Source organism: Oryzias latipes, chromosome 13 (assembly GCF_002234675.1).
Source record: "Oryzias latipes chromosome 13, ASM223467v1".
In the NCBI taxonomy this organism is placed as follows: Eukaryota; Metazoa; Chordata; class Actinopteri; order Beloniformes; family Adrianichthyidae; genus Oryzias; species Oryzias latipes.
In genome coordinates this window covers 17,319,037-17,334,897 of record NC_019871.2, presented here as the reverse complement: position 1 = coordinate 17,334,897, position 15,861 = coordinate 17,319,037, and the positions used below count along the sequence as shown (strand labels likewise).

General features: G+C 37.9%; 1 protein-coding gene across 2 annotated transcripts in view; it reads right to left on the bottom strand.

Moving 5' to 3' along the window:
- Positions 1 to 15,861, bottom strand: part of LOC101174684 (solute carrier organic anion transporter family member 1C1) — a 33,992-nt gene extending 18,131 nt beyond the window's left edge. Inside the window, exons 1-2 of one of the 2 annotated variants that reach the window (XM_020708308.2) lie at positions 15,421 to 15,861; positions 8,855 to 9,027 (exon numbers count right to left, since the gene is read on the bottom strand). In XM_020708308.2, the coding sequence (XP_020563967.1) occupies positions 8,855 to 8,950 (96 nt within the window). In that variant the 5' untranslated portion in view covers positions 8,951 to 9,027; positions 15,421 to 15,861. The remainder of the gene's footprint in view (positions 1 to 8,854; positions 9,028 to 15,420) is intronic. The other variant, XM_011482617.3, reaches the window with a different exon arrangement.

Genomic DNA, 15,861 nt, shown 5'->3' with positions numbered 1-15,861 from the left:
ATCCCTACATATTAAATGAACTAGACTTTTTGCCTTACACAGGACACGGATGGGTAGTATTCTTAAAACCCACAAATGCAGGATTTCAGAAAATTAGCTATCATGGAACTAAATACACTTGACTGTGATTATAATTTTTTGGAAAGGTTCTGTAAATCATTCCATTTATCGAAGAAAAATGTTTCTTGTTTCTTTTGAACAAGGTTGGAAATGTTCTTTCTGCTAGTTTTATTGTAACTATTTATATCAGCTTGCCCCATTCATATCACTTTTGCAATTTCTTAGCGAAAAGTTTAAAATAAATGAAAAATGTGATAAAACCCTAAAGTTATGAGAAACATCTCCACATACATTTTACATCTGAAATCTTCAAAGAAATATGACCTCTGTGTACACGCATGCACACACACACACACACACAAAAGGCAGTTGAACACCCATTCACACACACACAAACACACACCCACCCACATATACACAGCACTATCCTGCCTCTAACTGAGACCTTCTCCTCAGCAGACTGATTGCAGCATGAGACAAGTAAGTCACATGAGAGTCACGTAACACACACATGATCAGAAATACATGCTTTCCTCAAAGACAGACTGATATCTGAGATAAACATAAGTCCATGCAACAACACAGTGATGTCTTATTCTGTCAAATGGTAAAAGAAAAGATCCTTCCTTCTTCCAGTTCTAAGTTGTCACATTTCTGATTTGCTCTTTGGGCACTAACTTTTCAAATACAACTTTATTTAAGTTCACCTGTCAGAGCAAAAGAAAAAAATGAATGAACACAGCGAGGATAAACTTTCAGGGCACGGTTTAAATACTGCCACATGGAGACTTAGCTGCGCGTCTAGAAAACTCTGGCCTGCATGCAAAGTATTTGCTAAGCTCTGCAGTAAGAAATATTCCACAATGTTAAACTTGTGGATTTATTACATTGGGTTCCAACAGTCAAGAAAAGATGAAGGAGTAATTTAGCAAATTAACAGACTAAATGTTTCATATACACTCACTAGCCACTTTATTTGGCACACCTGTCCAGCTCGTTAACACAATTTTCCAATCAGCCAATCACATGGTAGCAACTCAATGCATTTAGGCATGTAGACATGGTCAAGACGATCTGCTGCAGTTTAAACCGTGTATCAGAATGGAGAAGAAAGGAGATTTAAGTGACTTTGAACGTGGTATGGTTGTTAGTGCCAGACGGGCTGGTCTGAGAATTTCAGAAACTGCTGATCTACTGGGATTTTCACCCACAGCAAACTCTAGAGTTGACAGAGAATGGTCTGAAAAAGAGAAAATATTCAGTGGGGGGCAGTTGTGTGGGAAGAAATGCCTTGTTGATGCCAGAGGTCAGAGGTCATCTTAGATGACCCCACCCTTACATTGACGTGTTCTCCCTACCATGACAAAGGCGGATAAAGGTGGAAAGATTTCATGTAATCCATGGACACCAGTGAAGATCACAAATCATTGATGAAAAAAGGTTCAGCGCACTGTCTAGTGGGTCTAGATGACCCAACTCCCAACCTTAAAGTGCCTAGGATAGCACAAGGGTTAAGTTACTGGAGAGTGTATATTGACTTGATAAACAAACTTTGAGGTTAAAATGTAACTCAAGTTCCATTGACTCAAGAATGCCTCATGACCAAATTGTCAAATTCCCGTGACTGAGTCCAAATAACTTTTATAATTGAAAATGATTAATCTTGTTTCATCAAAACCTAATAAAAAAGCCTCACATTTTTTTGCATTGTCTGACTTAACTAAATGAAAAGTAGTTTGAGGTCCATTCCATAATGTTTTAAGATACGTAAAGCAACTTTGTGACTATTTTGAGTGGAAAACTTCTCAAAATAGTAATAGGTAATAATTATGTTATTCCTAATTCCAGCAGCACAAACATCTTCAAAAAGACAATTTGAAAGTTAGCTGACTTGGAAGTTAATTTCTTGCCATATCTCATTATAACTGTTCATATAAATGTCTACTACTGTAAACACAAAAAGCATGATTATCCTGGATAGCTTTGTAGCCTTAGGATCCAAGCATCTTGCTGTCATTGAAAGATGGTTCATTTGATCTGGATCTAACTAACAAGTACAATCACTTTCTTTATTCATGTCAGAAATTACAGTAACAGCAAGTCTTTGTCCTCTGGTTCAAGCACGAGGTTCTTTTCCTCTTCAATAACCTTGCAGTCATTCTACCCATTATTGGCATCTTGTTATAGTGATTATTGATGTATTCTTTCAATGAGGATTTAACAGAAGATCTGTGTTCCGAGCTTTTGTTGGCTTTGAAATGTTCTGACAAAGATAATTTGGTGTTGTACAAGCAGTCTTAGATCCAACATTTGTCTTTTAAACAAAGTAGTGGTTGGAGAATCAAAAGCAGCTCACTGTTCTGTTGGTTTTGGTGAGACCACATTAACCAGGACAAGTGACTTGTGTCAGGATTTTTCTCACTACATTAAATAAAATAACAAGGGTTTGATGTTCTAAAACATGAACAGCGTTTCCAATATATACACATGGCAGAAGACATTCTTTTGTGATCCAACAACACAGGCTCCATTAGTGCAAAGAGGGCTTTGTTTGCATCGTTCCGACCATTAGTACTGGTTCTGGGGCTTTAACAATAGCAGCTCATCCCATGTGCATATCCCAGGGTGATTAAATTGCAAAAAATCATGCATACGCAACAGTTTTCCTGCTTTTTCGAAGCAAGGCTCCTTAGATTTGAGCAGATGCAGTTGGTCTTTATTCATGGCCTGTGGAAACTAATTACCAAATAGCCCTGCTAGTTCAGTTACAAAACTATATTTAATTACACCTCTAAATTGACAGGTTCATTCAGAGAGAATAAACCAAACCCTAATCTACAAATGAGAAATAACTTAATGGGTTAATTGGTTGTGCTTTTGTTTATGAAGAGGTAAGTTGACTGCTAGGACTACCACAGCTAACCTTCATAAAACCCAGTGAATCATTGTGAAGAACACAACTAATTGGATTAAAAGTTTGATTAAATACACAAAAGGGTAGAGGAAAACCTTTTCACCATATTTATGAGAACCTGCATAAAGGTACTTGCTACTGTATAATATATATATCTGTATATATAGATTTTTTTTTTTTTTTGAATGAAGCATTTAACCCTTTCAAATTCAGGGGCTTGATAGGCTGCAGTCGTCACAGTTGTCACTGTGCAAGAAAATCTCCAGGTCTCCTGTCAATCACAGAGTGAGACAACTTTTCAATCAACAACTGTGAAAAAAGAAACAACAAAAACACAAAAACCAAGCAGCCAGATGGAAGTACATGCAAAGTCAACATCCAACAACCCTCAACCAGAACTCAAACAGGGACGTCTTTGCTCTCAGTCATCAGCTTGAACCACATCATCAATTGTTTCAATCTTTAGAGGTCACATTTTTTTCTTTGCAATATGTAGAATAAAGCCCATAGAGGAATTATCTCTTAAATAATTAATTATTAAAAAAAATTCTTAACAAGAAATTGTAAAAAAAAGCTCTAGGATGATGATAAAAATATGTATTGATTTAATTGTTAAAATGACATAAATCTGTTTTTCAAGCAACCTTGACGGTTTAATTTCATGACAGAGTTCTTACCTGTCTAAATCTTGAACTTGCTTTTGTAATGCTGTTTAATTTTCACTTCTAAACCTGTCACCCTCTTCAGTGTGGATCAATGTAATGAAAACATAGCCGTTTTTGTGGCAGGGTTCTTGGGGGAGCCTTTAATTTTTTAACACATATTTTCTCTGTTATTGATCACTTTTGGTAAAAAAAGACAGAACAAAAATAAATTCTATTTTACATCGCTCTAAGGGTGATTTGGATTGTTAAAGACAAGAAGAAAAAAGTGAAATCCAGAACACAAACACACAGTGGAACCGGCGTTTTGCTGTTATTGCTAGAATTAACAAACAGCTGAGAATAATACTGAGCACCGGATTAGAGTCCAGACTGTGCCATATCCTACCAAACCACTCAAGGAAGCAAACAATTCTGAGAAAGAGTAAGTCTGTCCTGGCTCAGCAGTCTCTATTATGATAAGCTACTTGAACACCATTGTCTCACATTACTTTCATGTAGAAAAAAGCATGACAGCAAAACATTTGTATTTATTTTCTCTTTCAAAAGGTTGTTAAAAGAACCATAAGGAAAACCTAAGAACTTGAATAGATTTACAAAATGTTCTGCCCTGTTTTCAATCTTTCTTCAGATTTAAGTGAACATTCCTGCTTATTTTAGGTACGTAATAGAATGTTAGTAGTGCATTGTTTGTATTCATTATATAAGTTATCAGTGTATTACAACACTTTGAGACCGCCAATTCAATTACAGTTAAAAACAGAAATTTAGAAACTTTACATTTCTTGAAAAAACTAAGTCAGAGAGAAAGTATGAACCATGTATGTTTTACTGGGTGAACAGTTTTTTAAACCTACAAATCTTAATATTGTATGTCAGTGTTGGATGCATTTCATAGTTTGACTATTTAAATGGTTTCACTATTATTGTAAATAATTTATCAATTTACATTTAGGTTGTTTGTTTTTTAGTAAAATGTGTAGACTACTCTATTTACAGTCAAACTCTCACTTCTTTTTGTATTACCTGTCATTTCCCCTGTTGATGTTTTGTTTTTGGTGTTTGTTGTTGGCAAACCTGTATCTTGCCCACTAGGGACTACGGTTAGCTTTGCAGCTTCATGCAGCACATACACAGAAATGTTCATTAATGCACTGCCCTATTCAAATACATTAAAAAAATAGATAAACAAAATGAATAAAAGGTGGGTTTTCTCTAAGTTATGGCAAAACTGTATCTTATAAAGCGATCTTCCACTTGCCTTCTTGGTGCAGTTGTTAATAGCATAGGACATGCTGCATTTGAGAGTCTTGAGACCTGAGTTTTAACAGGACAAGGAAGTTTATCCCTTTGAAGACGGTAGAAACTTGTTTTAAAACTGGTGGCAACTTCTAACTGACGTGGTCTTTTACTTGACAGTTAAATGTCAAATCCTCACCCCTATCACACTTGTTTACCATGCCAACTTGCCCATTTTCTGAAAGACAGAGTTTTGAGAAGGCATTTTGTGTCACATTTGCCAGGACAATGTCATGATTTGAACTTGTCTTGTTTTTGGTCCTTGTTCTGTCTTGTTTCTGTTTCCTGTTTTATTTTGAAAGTCTCCTGTCTTGTCTGTTTTCTTGAGTTTTACTTCCTTTGGTCCCCATCAGCCCTGATCATGTCCACCTGTGTCTTGTCTGCCCTGTCTGTATTTAAGTCTTGTCTCTGCCTTCCTCCTGTGTTGGTCCATTAGTTATTCCTGTCCTGGTTGTCCTTGTCATGCCATGTTCCTCGTTTCTTGTTCCACGCCACAGTGAGTTTTGTTTAGTTTTGTCATCCTGCTCTGCAGCGCCTTTTGTTTGTTCATTAAACCCTCTAGACTCTGATCCTCATGCCTCCACCTCTGCGTCTGGGTCCAACCGGCTCTCGAGCCACCCTGCACCATGACAGACAATGGACCAAAAAAACCCCAACACAAAATGAGCTTTAAATGGTGTCAATACACACCAAAAGTTCATGTGACCACTTTCAAAACAGATGTTTTTCTCATCCTGATAATTCTTAAAGCATAGTCCCAACAGATGTAGACCCATTAAGGAAGATAGTGTTATTTAAAATGTACATTTTTTCCCTTACAGTAAATGGCATATACTTATATAGTGCTGTACTACCTTCTTAGGAAGGCCCAAAGCACTTTACAGTCACAGTCCCACTCACTCATGCATACACTGTAAAAGCTTTAACAAATTAATAATCGTAGTTTGAACCCAGCCAGAAATATATTGTAACACCCAGCATTAAATGAGAGTATTTACAAAAATGAATCACTGTTCTACTTTCTTTCTTAACTGTATGTGTTTGTTTCTTTTTATCGATTCACACCAAACAACTTCAACACAACAGAATGATGTTTCCCAGTTTCGTTGTTATTTTTGAAATGAAACATATATACAAAAAAACCTCACCCTTAGTTGAAACCACCACCCAAATACACCCAGTCTTTTTCTTGTTTACACAGTACTTTAAAGTTTCTTTGGCGTCTTTTGTCCCTTTGGACAAAGCAGTCTCAAAGTTGACAGGGCCTGTGATGGAGGACAATGGCCCTAAGACATGCATATCATGGATGATGGACATCTGGTCTTCCCTCTGATTCTTGGTCTGGATTTTCTCACAAAGACTGGAGCCATTCTTAATCTTGCCAAATCTAGCCTGAAACGGGCCGTGGATATGTATTTTATGCATTCATTCCTCTGAAAGACTCCCCCTTCTGAACATACCAACGCTAATCTTCATTCATTTCTGCCGGTAGTTCATCTTCACTATGCTTTGCAGCCTGATGGACTTCCTCCGTGTTGGACTGCTGCTAGTAATGCTGCAGCATCATCATTTGAAACAGAATATCCTGAATCACTCCAACAGTTAACCACAAAATGGTCAACAGTTTCTGGTAAAGTTTCCTCAGACTTGCCAGGAAACTTGTCTGATATTGCACAAGAACAAAACAAAGACCCTACAGTATGTGGCCTACGCCAGTCCCACCTTTATGTTTCTCCTCCAGACCGCAAAGGTTTCGAGTTCCATCAAGGAGTGTTGTATCGGAGAGCTCCACTGAAAGACCAAGTACCAGTTGGTGGTTCCAAAGTCCCTGAGAGCGGAGTTCCTCAGATACTTCCACGACAACCCTCTAGGGGGCCATCTGGGACTGTTAAAACCCCTGTTGCGAGTCTTGGAGGTCGCGTGGTGGCCTAGCATAAGGAAGCATGTGTGGGACTATACCAAGTCGTGTCACATGTGTAAAAGAATGTAGGCTGATAACACCAAACCAGCAGAATTATTGCAGTCCACATCGGTGCACAGTCCATGGGAGATGCTGGGAATCAACATCATGGATTTACCAAAAGCAAGAACTCCAATACTGTGTTGTTGGTGGTGGACTATTACACCAAATGGGTGGAAATTTTACCCTTGAAAGATGCTTAAAAACCTCGTCTAATCAAAATCCTGAGGGAGTAGATTTTTACCCACTGGGGGGTCCCGGAATATCTGGTCTCAGACCGGGGTCCCCAGTTCACAAATCATATCGTTAAAGAACTTTGTAACATCTGGGGGGTCATTCCTAAGTTGACCAATCACCCTCAAACCAATATCACATAACATTGCAATAAAAGCCATAAAGAGAATGATTGCCTCATTTGTCCGTCAGTATCACAACAGGTGGGACCATTGGATTCCAGAATTCCGATTTGCCATCAACACCGCACGTCAAGAAACCACCGGAAAAACACCTGCGGAGCTGGCATTAGGAAGAACTATTTATGTACCACTGGAGACTCATCCACAAGCCACCATTACCTGACCAGAGGTCAGCATACGCTCTGGTATGACTACAGTAGAAGATGGTGGAAGAGGTTAAAAGGAGAAGGAAGGAGAAACAAACTGGCTGGGGTGACACTTGACTGCCGCATGAAGGATGGATTAAAGCAACGGATGGTTTGATGGATTAAAAAGATGAGGAAAAACTGGAATTTTCTGCCACCCTTCCTAAGGTCCTCCTTTACCAGAAAGTTGCACAATTTCTGACACCGCTGATCCGGTAAGAAGTCGTTGACCACCGGAACGCGAACGGAGTGTCACAGGCCCCACTATCTTTGGGAATGCTTTGTCCAGAGAGACAAAAGACGCCAAAGAAACTTTAAAGTAAACTGTGTAAAAAATATTTAGTTTTGGTGTATTTTGGTGGTGGTTTCAACTAAGGGTGGTGTTTTTTTTGTATATATGTGTATATTTCATAATAACAAAGTAACTGGAAAACATCATTGATATGTGTTGGAGTTGTTGTATAAATAGAGATAAAGAAACAAGCACAGTAAAAGAAAGTAGAACCCTGATTATTTTTTGTAAATATAATATATCATTTAATGCTGAGTGCTACAATATGACACTAATTCTTTCATATATCGGAATAGAACTGCGAAAGGAAAAGTCTAGAGCAATATTCACAAGATTCGTACCGCTTCAACATTTCGCACCAAGCCTCTTCCAACTGTAGGTACATGCACTAGTATGGGGTAGTGACAGACCTGTATGAACACCGTACGCTACAAACCCACATACAGCATGTTCTTGAAAGCCCCACGCATACCTGGTGTGTAAGTAGCATAACACAGTAAAAGATATTGGTTTTGCCATTGCGTTATTTTTTTTATTCTGTTTTTATTGATAATAACCTTTGTTGAATTTCATACTTTATGTCCAGCACACTGAGACGACTTTATTTCCAAATATTAAAAAACATATCCATCAGCGTTTGTAGACTACAGGCTATTTTTTTTGCAAGAAATTAATATGTGGTGGGAAAGTGAATATTGTTTAATGCAAGTAATTCCCACAATATATTAAAGTTAATAATACAATATTTAGCTAATCTGTTATGAATAGGGTTTTATATGTTTTTTAATGACTTTTACTCATCTTTTGAGCATTTTAAACCTGTCATCCCTATAATTCCTTTTCCACTTTCAAAAGCGGCAGACTATCAGCTATGACAGGAAGACACAAAACAGTCTAAAGTAGATCAAATAGAAAGAAACCCACTAAACTGCTTCTGCAGTGAGGCTATAGTGCGACACACTCAACTGCACTCAGAAAATAAAGCATGTGACTCTTAAACCACAAGCACATACGCCAGAAGTGTTAGCTATGTAATCTTAGCATTCATGAAGAATGATTTGTGTACCCTCAGACTTGTGCAGGGAGTGGTGTGACTTTGCCTGTCTGTGCCATCACAGCCTCTGTTCTGCCGCGTGCGATCCTCTTCAGCTCGGTCCTCCATCCTCCAGATATGTCTTTGGGTTTCCTTCGCAGACGTCTCCTTCTGAATGCAGTTTCTTGGCACTGAGGCATGCAACCCTGCAAATGGATAATTCAAGCATGTGACCCAATTCTCATCCTTAGCAAAAAAAAAAGAAAATTTGAGAGAAGGAAAGAAACATGTTGTACAGGGAAGACAAACTGGAAAAAAAATTAAAACACCGGATTTGTTTGTGTTAAGACCACAGAATCAAAGAATTTCAAAGTCTGCATGGAGACAAAAGGAGTTTGTCTTAAGTAAACTATTCTAAGCTACGATACTGAACAGTGAACCGGGCTACACATACTCAGAAATCAAGCTCAATACCTTCTTGTGTTGTTTTGGCAGTGGCTGACATCATGAGACCAAATATAATGAAGCTTAAAGCATGGCTGTGAAGTCCGTCAAAACCCTAATCTTAAGAGCTTTACAGCACTCAAAAATACAAACAACGAGATTGATAAGGTGAGCTTTAATCAATTTAAATTAAACAAATATTGCTGTGAAAAAAATTGATCTTTAATAGTGTTTTTTAAAAAAGTTTCCAAATGTAGAAAAATAAAATACAGTATACCAAGTTTTTTGTTTACATAACGGGTATCAATTACCTACATCCAAACAGAAACAGAGATATTGGGTGTTTTTGTGCAAGAAGTTGCAGGAGTCTGAAATGCTACTATTAATTTTCATTTTTAAAACAGGCCTGTTTGTGAAAAAGAAAGCAACATAAGCACTAAACATTGACCCACTTTAAGTCTGTCATCCTGTTTAAACACAAATTAAATGCAGGAACTTTTTAAATATCCCATGCGGTGTTCATTAGATGGAAAAAGCATTAGTACTAGATGGATCAAACAAGAAAAAACAAGGTAAGAAAAAAATGATATGCAGTGTAGTGTTTGATGCCAACCTATGTCAAAGTGTGAATGAGTTGTTTTAGTTATGAAAAATATAAAGCAAGTCTAACATCTATTTTGATCTCTTTTTTTTATTTGTTTTTTGTATTTGTTCAGGTGTCCAAAATGAACATATGACTACACCTGATGTTTTCCATTAAATAAGATGACCTAACTCTGCTTCAACCGCCCGGCTTGTTTTCCAGGTATCCCTCTGATTAACACTGAACTAGCTGGATCAGGTGAGTTCAGTCAATCAAAACATAAAGAACCAAGTAGTACAGTTTGACCTGAACAAAAAGGCAGGTTAATAGGTATTGAGTGTTGGGCCACCCTGCCACATAGAGTCAAATACAAATAAATGTTGAAGTAGAACAGAGAAGCAGTTAGAGAGTCCACTGTAACAACACAAATCTGAATTTGAGAACTTTCTTGAGAGGGTTCTTACCTTTACTTGCTTCTGTACCTTAGGATCCACTATTTTAGAAAAGCGCATTTGCCACATTGTAAAGATGGCGGCCATGAACTGAATTGTTGCAAAAATATTCAATGTCTATTAACCCCTGTCTCAACAAAATGGGCAGTTCAAGCCCAAAATGCAGTCTTAAAATCTGAGGAATACCTACAGAAGACCATCATAAATCTTGAATTTTCTCATGGCTGATGTGCTTTTCAGAAAAAGGGGATTCTAAGGTAAATCCAAGCCAAATTTGGTGCTTCTCCCACAAAATGCACAATTATTTTTATAACCGGCTCAGTTTATAAACTGAATGCTGTAATGTCTTGCTTTATAAATTGAAAACAAAAAAAAAATAGTGATTTATACACAGTTTAGCTCCATTTACTTTTTACTGATGCCAACTCCAGTTGGCAAAGCATAAAAAAAGGGAATAAATACTTTTTCCAGGTCAACAAACAAACTGTGGCCCAGCAGCTGTAATGCAGTCACAAACACTTAAGTTGTTTGGAGTCAGCATAGCCAGCAGCAAAGTATGGGCTTTGGAGTCTTCATGCTTTGAGCATGCCTCTGGTCAGAATGGATCAATCCGCTAAATACATAGAACTTGAGGACAAGTGGATGGAAGTTTAACTTAAAGTTATCAAGAACAGGCTAGTGAGGTTTTTCTTTAAAATATTTACAACACTGCATTTTATTTTGAGTCAAACATTTGAACTCTTCCTTAACTCACTAAAGAGAAAGTTCTATAAAGACAGATACATGTCCTCTATTTAAAAAAAAAAAAAGTTGCTATACAAATGTCTTCATTTCTAAACCTGGTCCAGTCTTGTTTTTTCATTAAAATGCAGAGAATATATAAATGTGTATGCATTGCTAATTTAACACTTCTTCCCCTTCTCTTACTCATTTAAAAAAGTGAGTGTAACTAGAAAAAAGAGAAAATATTCGCACTTTCTGTCAGTCATACCCATAAGGCTACAAATATGAATGTAGACAGAAGCACAACAAAAAGATAAAGATTCATACAGCTCTCCTCATCGCCCTTTAAATGGCAAAACCAGATTATAATCTGTTTTTACAGATCATGTTAAAAAAACCTATTAGAGAAAGAGTGACTATTCTGATAAATAGAATGACTAATACAAAGTAATAACTACAAGACTGTGGGATTTTGACGTCTTGGAGGCAGCGGTTACTTCCTATATGGAATGAGACGGGGGAGGGGTCACTTAGTCCAGTTCTCTTATACAGTCAATGGTCACAACCACTGATGTCAACAGATGAAACTCAATTTATCATCCACACTTCATATTATATAAGCCAGTTACATAATCACTTTGTAAATAATAGATTAAAATAAATTGCTAATAATTCAATTTTGTTTTTCTGTCTCTTCGTATGCATTTAAAAGTCCCTTTTAAGATAAGATAATTAGTTAGGGTGGTATTTCTGCTCCAGCAAGTTCATTAAATTGTGAGGACTTAATTGTAACTTTTTTTTGGTTTCCGTTCTATCAACTAAAAACACAAATATCCATTGAGAAAGTCGGACAAGAATGTGAAGCAGAAAGTGAATCTGTTAGTACGTATCAATGAAAGAAAGCTAGGATATCAAATAGATGCTAGGATGATGCCCAATGATTGTTTACTTTCCTCTTTGTTTACTTTAGCTAGTTCCTGATAAAAAAAAGCAAAAAGTTGAGGAATTAAGAGTTGTTTCTGATATTTTTACTGGAGGGAGGGGGTAAAACATTTATTAAAGACATAAACCATATGCAGGCACACTAAACTATACTAACCATAAAAACCATCAACATGGAAAATGCAGGGGGACCTGTTGCACCAATTAATTTACAAAACTATGTTTAAAATAAGTAAAAATTTAGAGATCTTTTTATGATGTGTTGTGATGTAATTGAAAAAAAAAACATTTTAAAAATAATCTCGTCAAAAAAATTACCAATTGATGAGTGGAGAGCTAAATTGATCATTGCTGCTGCCCTATGCCTAGTTGCCTAGTTTAGCAGCAGCTTGTGACCAGAGGAGCTTCAATGACCTGTTCACAGGAAGATGAAACTTTAGAAGGGGTTTGCAGTAACCTCTGTGAGGGTAGAACCACATCCCCCTCCAGGACAATAAGGTGTTTACCTTACAATAATCCCTGGCCACTAATCGTCTGAAAGAGGTGACTTTTGTCAGAGAGAGAAGTTATAAGCAGTATGCAGAAAGTGTTCCAAAAGAAATACAAACAGCCAAACGAGGTCAACAGGAAAAGGCTGGACCTCTGACTTCAGCAGAACAACATGAAGGATGTTGTATGGAGTTTAAAAACAAACATCAAAAGCGTGGAGATCGTACTGCCAGAAGCCTCTGATCTCTGCATGCTTTTCAGGAAGTTACAGTACACGCTATTGTCCTATTTTTTCCCCCACTTACAGCGTTCTTCTGGACAAACACTTCACTATAACTGATTTACACCATTGTCCAATATTGTATCTCTCTAGGAATTATATCAGACACCTTCAGTCTTTCTTTTTTTTGCCTGAATCAGTGGCAAAAGGTAGAATATTTTATAGGTTTTCAAACCAGGTCCACTCTTACCAGCCATTAGCCCTCCGATTGAGCATCTTTTTATCGATTGTGTGGGCCCCTTGCCGCCCTCTAAGTCAGGTGCTTGTTATCTGTTGACAGTGATGTTTCTGAACACTCTGTACCCAGCTGCATATCCTTTGTGGAGTATTATGGATATATCTGTGGTACGTGCGTTGTCTCAGTTCCTCTCTGTTTTTGGTGTTCCATGGGTGATTCAGTCGGATACCTTATGCGGGATTCTGTGTCTGAGCCCGATCCACTTGTTGGATTATGTGAATGGTTTTAGACACATGTGGCTAGGGCCTTGGCTAGGGGGCGGCTGGGGGACACTCAGTCTAAAATGAAATCTAGTTTTGATCGGACAGCTGAGTACCGGGAATTTCTTCCTGGTGACCAGGTCTTGGCTTTATTACCTCTGGTTGGTTCTCCTGGGCCTCATTCTGTCGTTAAGAAACTTTCAGAGCTCGACTATTTGATCTCTGCACCTGACCGCAAGTTGAAGAATCAATGGTGTTGTCTGTTTTTATTTCTTTTTCTTATGCCTATTAAAGGTGCTAAGACCAGTTTTGTCTCCCCTCTCATTTGTTACGTTCCAGAGCAAATCTTAACAGGGGGGGCAAGAGGGGGGCAGAATACTTTAAAGGGTGGCAATTGAGATCAGCAGAGTGGACGACCATTACAAATAAAATAATCAAAAATGCATATTTCAAACAGCTTTATTATTGCTACTGTTTGTAGTCCCTAAACAGCAGTTCTTTTGGCTGAGGTGCTATTACTAATGTTTAAAGAAGCTTGTATTGATGATTTATTAATCTTTGTCAATATTTATACAAATATTTACTCAAAAATTGGGGGCAAGAGGGGAGGGCAAAGCTTTTTTTAAAGGGCAGCTGCCCTTCATTGCCCCCCTCTTAGCTCCGCCACTGGCCTGAACACATATTTGAAAACACCAAACATCTACACCCCGATCGTGTTTTGATTTATATTCAAAGTGTTTCCAGTGGTCTTTTAATCACGATGATGTCATTTTTAGCCAAAATCTCGTTTTTTAGGAAATAGTTTCAACAGAGCGGCAGGAGTTCATCGGAAATTTGCTTCTGCGTTGTGGGCGCCACTGATGGTGTGGAGTTTATACTCTCTCCTGCTATCTTACAGCCCCTTGTAACCCTTACATATCATTAGCAGTCCAATGAAAATGGCGAGCAGTATTGGAGCTTATCCATTCTTACATTTTTGAGCCGGACGCCAGCTCAAAAACAAATGCGTACATGGATCTATTTGTCTGCAAGGGAATGCATCAGAATGGAGCAGAGCAGGGAACTTGTGGCTTGCCAACTACAAGCTTTTTCAGACAGCATTTTAATGTCTGCTCCTAATTTATCTTAATTTGAATAAAGAAATACTCAGAAACGCAGTTTTTATCTTAATTTTGTTCAAGAACATGTTAAAAGCACCAAAAGAAATTAATTTTCATTGGAGTAGCTCTTTAAGGTCTCATGACAAACAACACCTGGCTGCAACTTAGCCCTAAATCAGAGCTATCCAGTTATGTTCATTTTTTTCCAAAGTAATAACATTGACATTGTAATATATATATATATATATATATATATATATATATATATATATATATATATATATATATATATATATATATATATATATATAGTCCTTCTTTGCCTTATGCTCAGCACAGCAAGGAACCAGTGACATTTACCCCATCCCCAAAACAGCAACAACATCAAACACATCATTAATATTGCAATGACAGCCAGGTGATAAAGAGTTGACAAACGTTTGACTCTACATAAAAAACAGACTGAGTGGAAAATGCCATGCTGTAAGCTGGCAGTGCCAGCAGTCAGTTACCTGATTGGTTAATTTTTATCTGAATACTTTCCTTTAGGTAATTATCACCATTGTGTCATCTTGGATGTTAATAATTCTTTGGATTCATTCAGTGTTTTTTTATTCCAATTTACAAATTAGTTGGTGAATGACCGGATTATTTGCTCTATCTCTTTGCCTTTGAGCTAATTTAAAAACCAGGGGCATGCGTTTCCTCCTGCAACATGCTCCATAGTCGCTGCATGTGATTGACCCAGTACATGCAAACACATGCTTACTCTTTTAAAATGTGTCATGTAAACACAAAGAGAGAGAGTTTTAAGTAAATTTAACATCATATCTCTTTCAACAATGGAAATAAAAGAAAAACTTTGTAGACGACAGAATATTGTGTTTCACTCTATGCTCACGTTTAGTAAGAAAAAGAATATAGGACTTAAAAAAGGTTTATATATTTATATAACAAGCCTAGGCTGTTTAACCCCTTTTCAAATATGATTTGTCCGAGATTAAATGAGCGCGACATGGTCAGACTGTGAAATGGCTCTATTTGAACCAAAGTATAGCAGACAACCCAAGAAGATGATGTGTAGTTTCATGTCATGATTTCTCTTTAATGTATGGATGTAGGCGCCCCGGCGCACTGATTTTTTTTACCTCCAGCTTGAATTCTTGCAAAGAGGCGAGTGGCGCTGATGGGGAACTCACCTCAGCCTCCGTCACAACAGCCGTGGAGTTGAACGAACCCGGCGGTTTCAGCAGCAGATCGGTCGGAACCTTAGCCAGCTCCTGACAAACTTCTCATGAGACGCCGAGTCTTTTACAGTGAATACGCTAAGCCCGACATGTCTCATCAGAGTTCATCTCCAGCTGACAAAACCTTTGAGGTTGAGTAGTCCAAACCGAATGGGGACTTTGGTCTCGTGACTCATGTCTGCTCGCGCGCAGCCCTGCGTTTTTGCGCAGCTTGGAGACGAGGAGCGTCTGATGCGCCGGCGGATGAGACTCCACACAGCCTCCCGATGACTGAGTGACTCCGCACGCAGACTGCCTTCGGTGCATCACAAGTAATAGAAGAGGCGGGCATTTCTCTCTCCA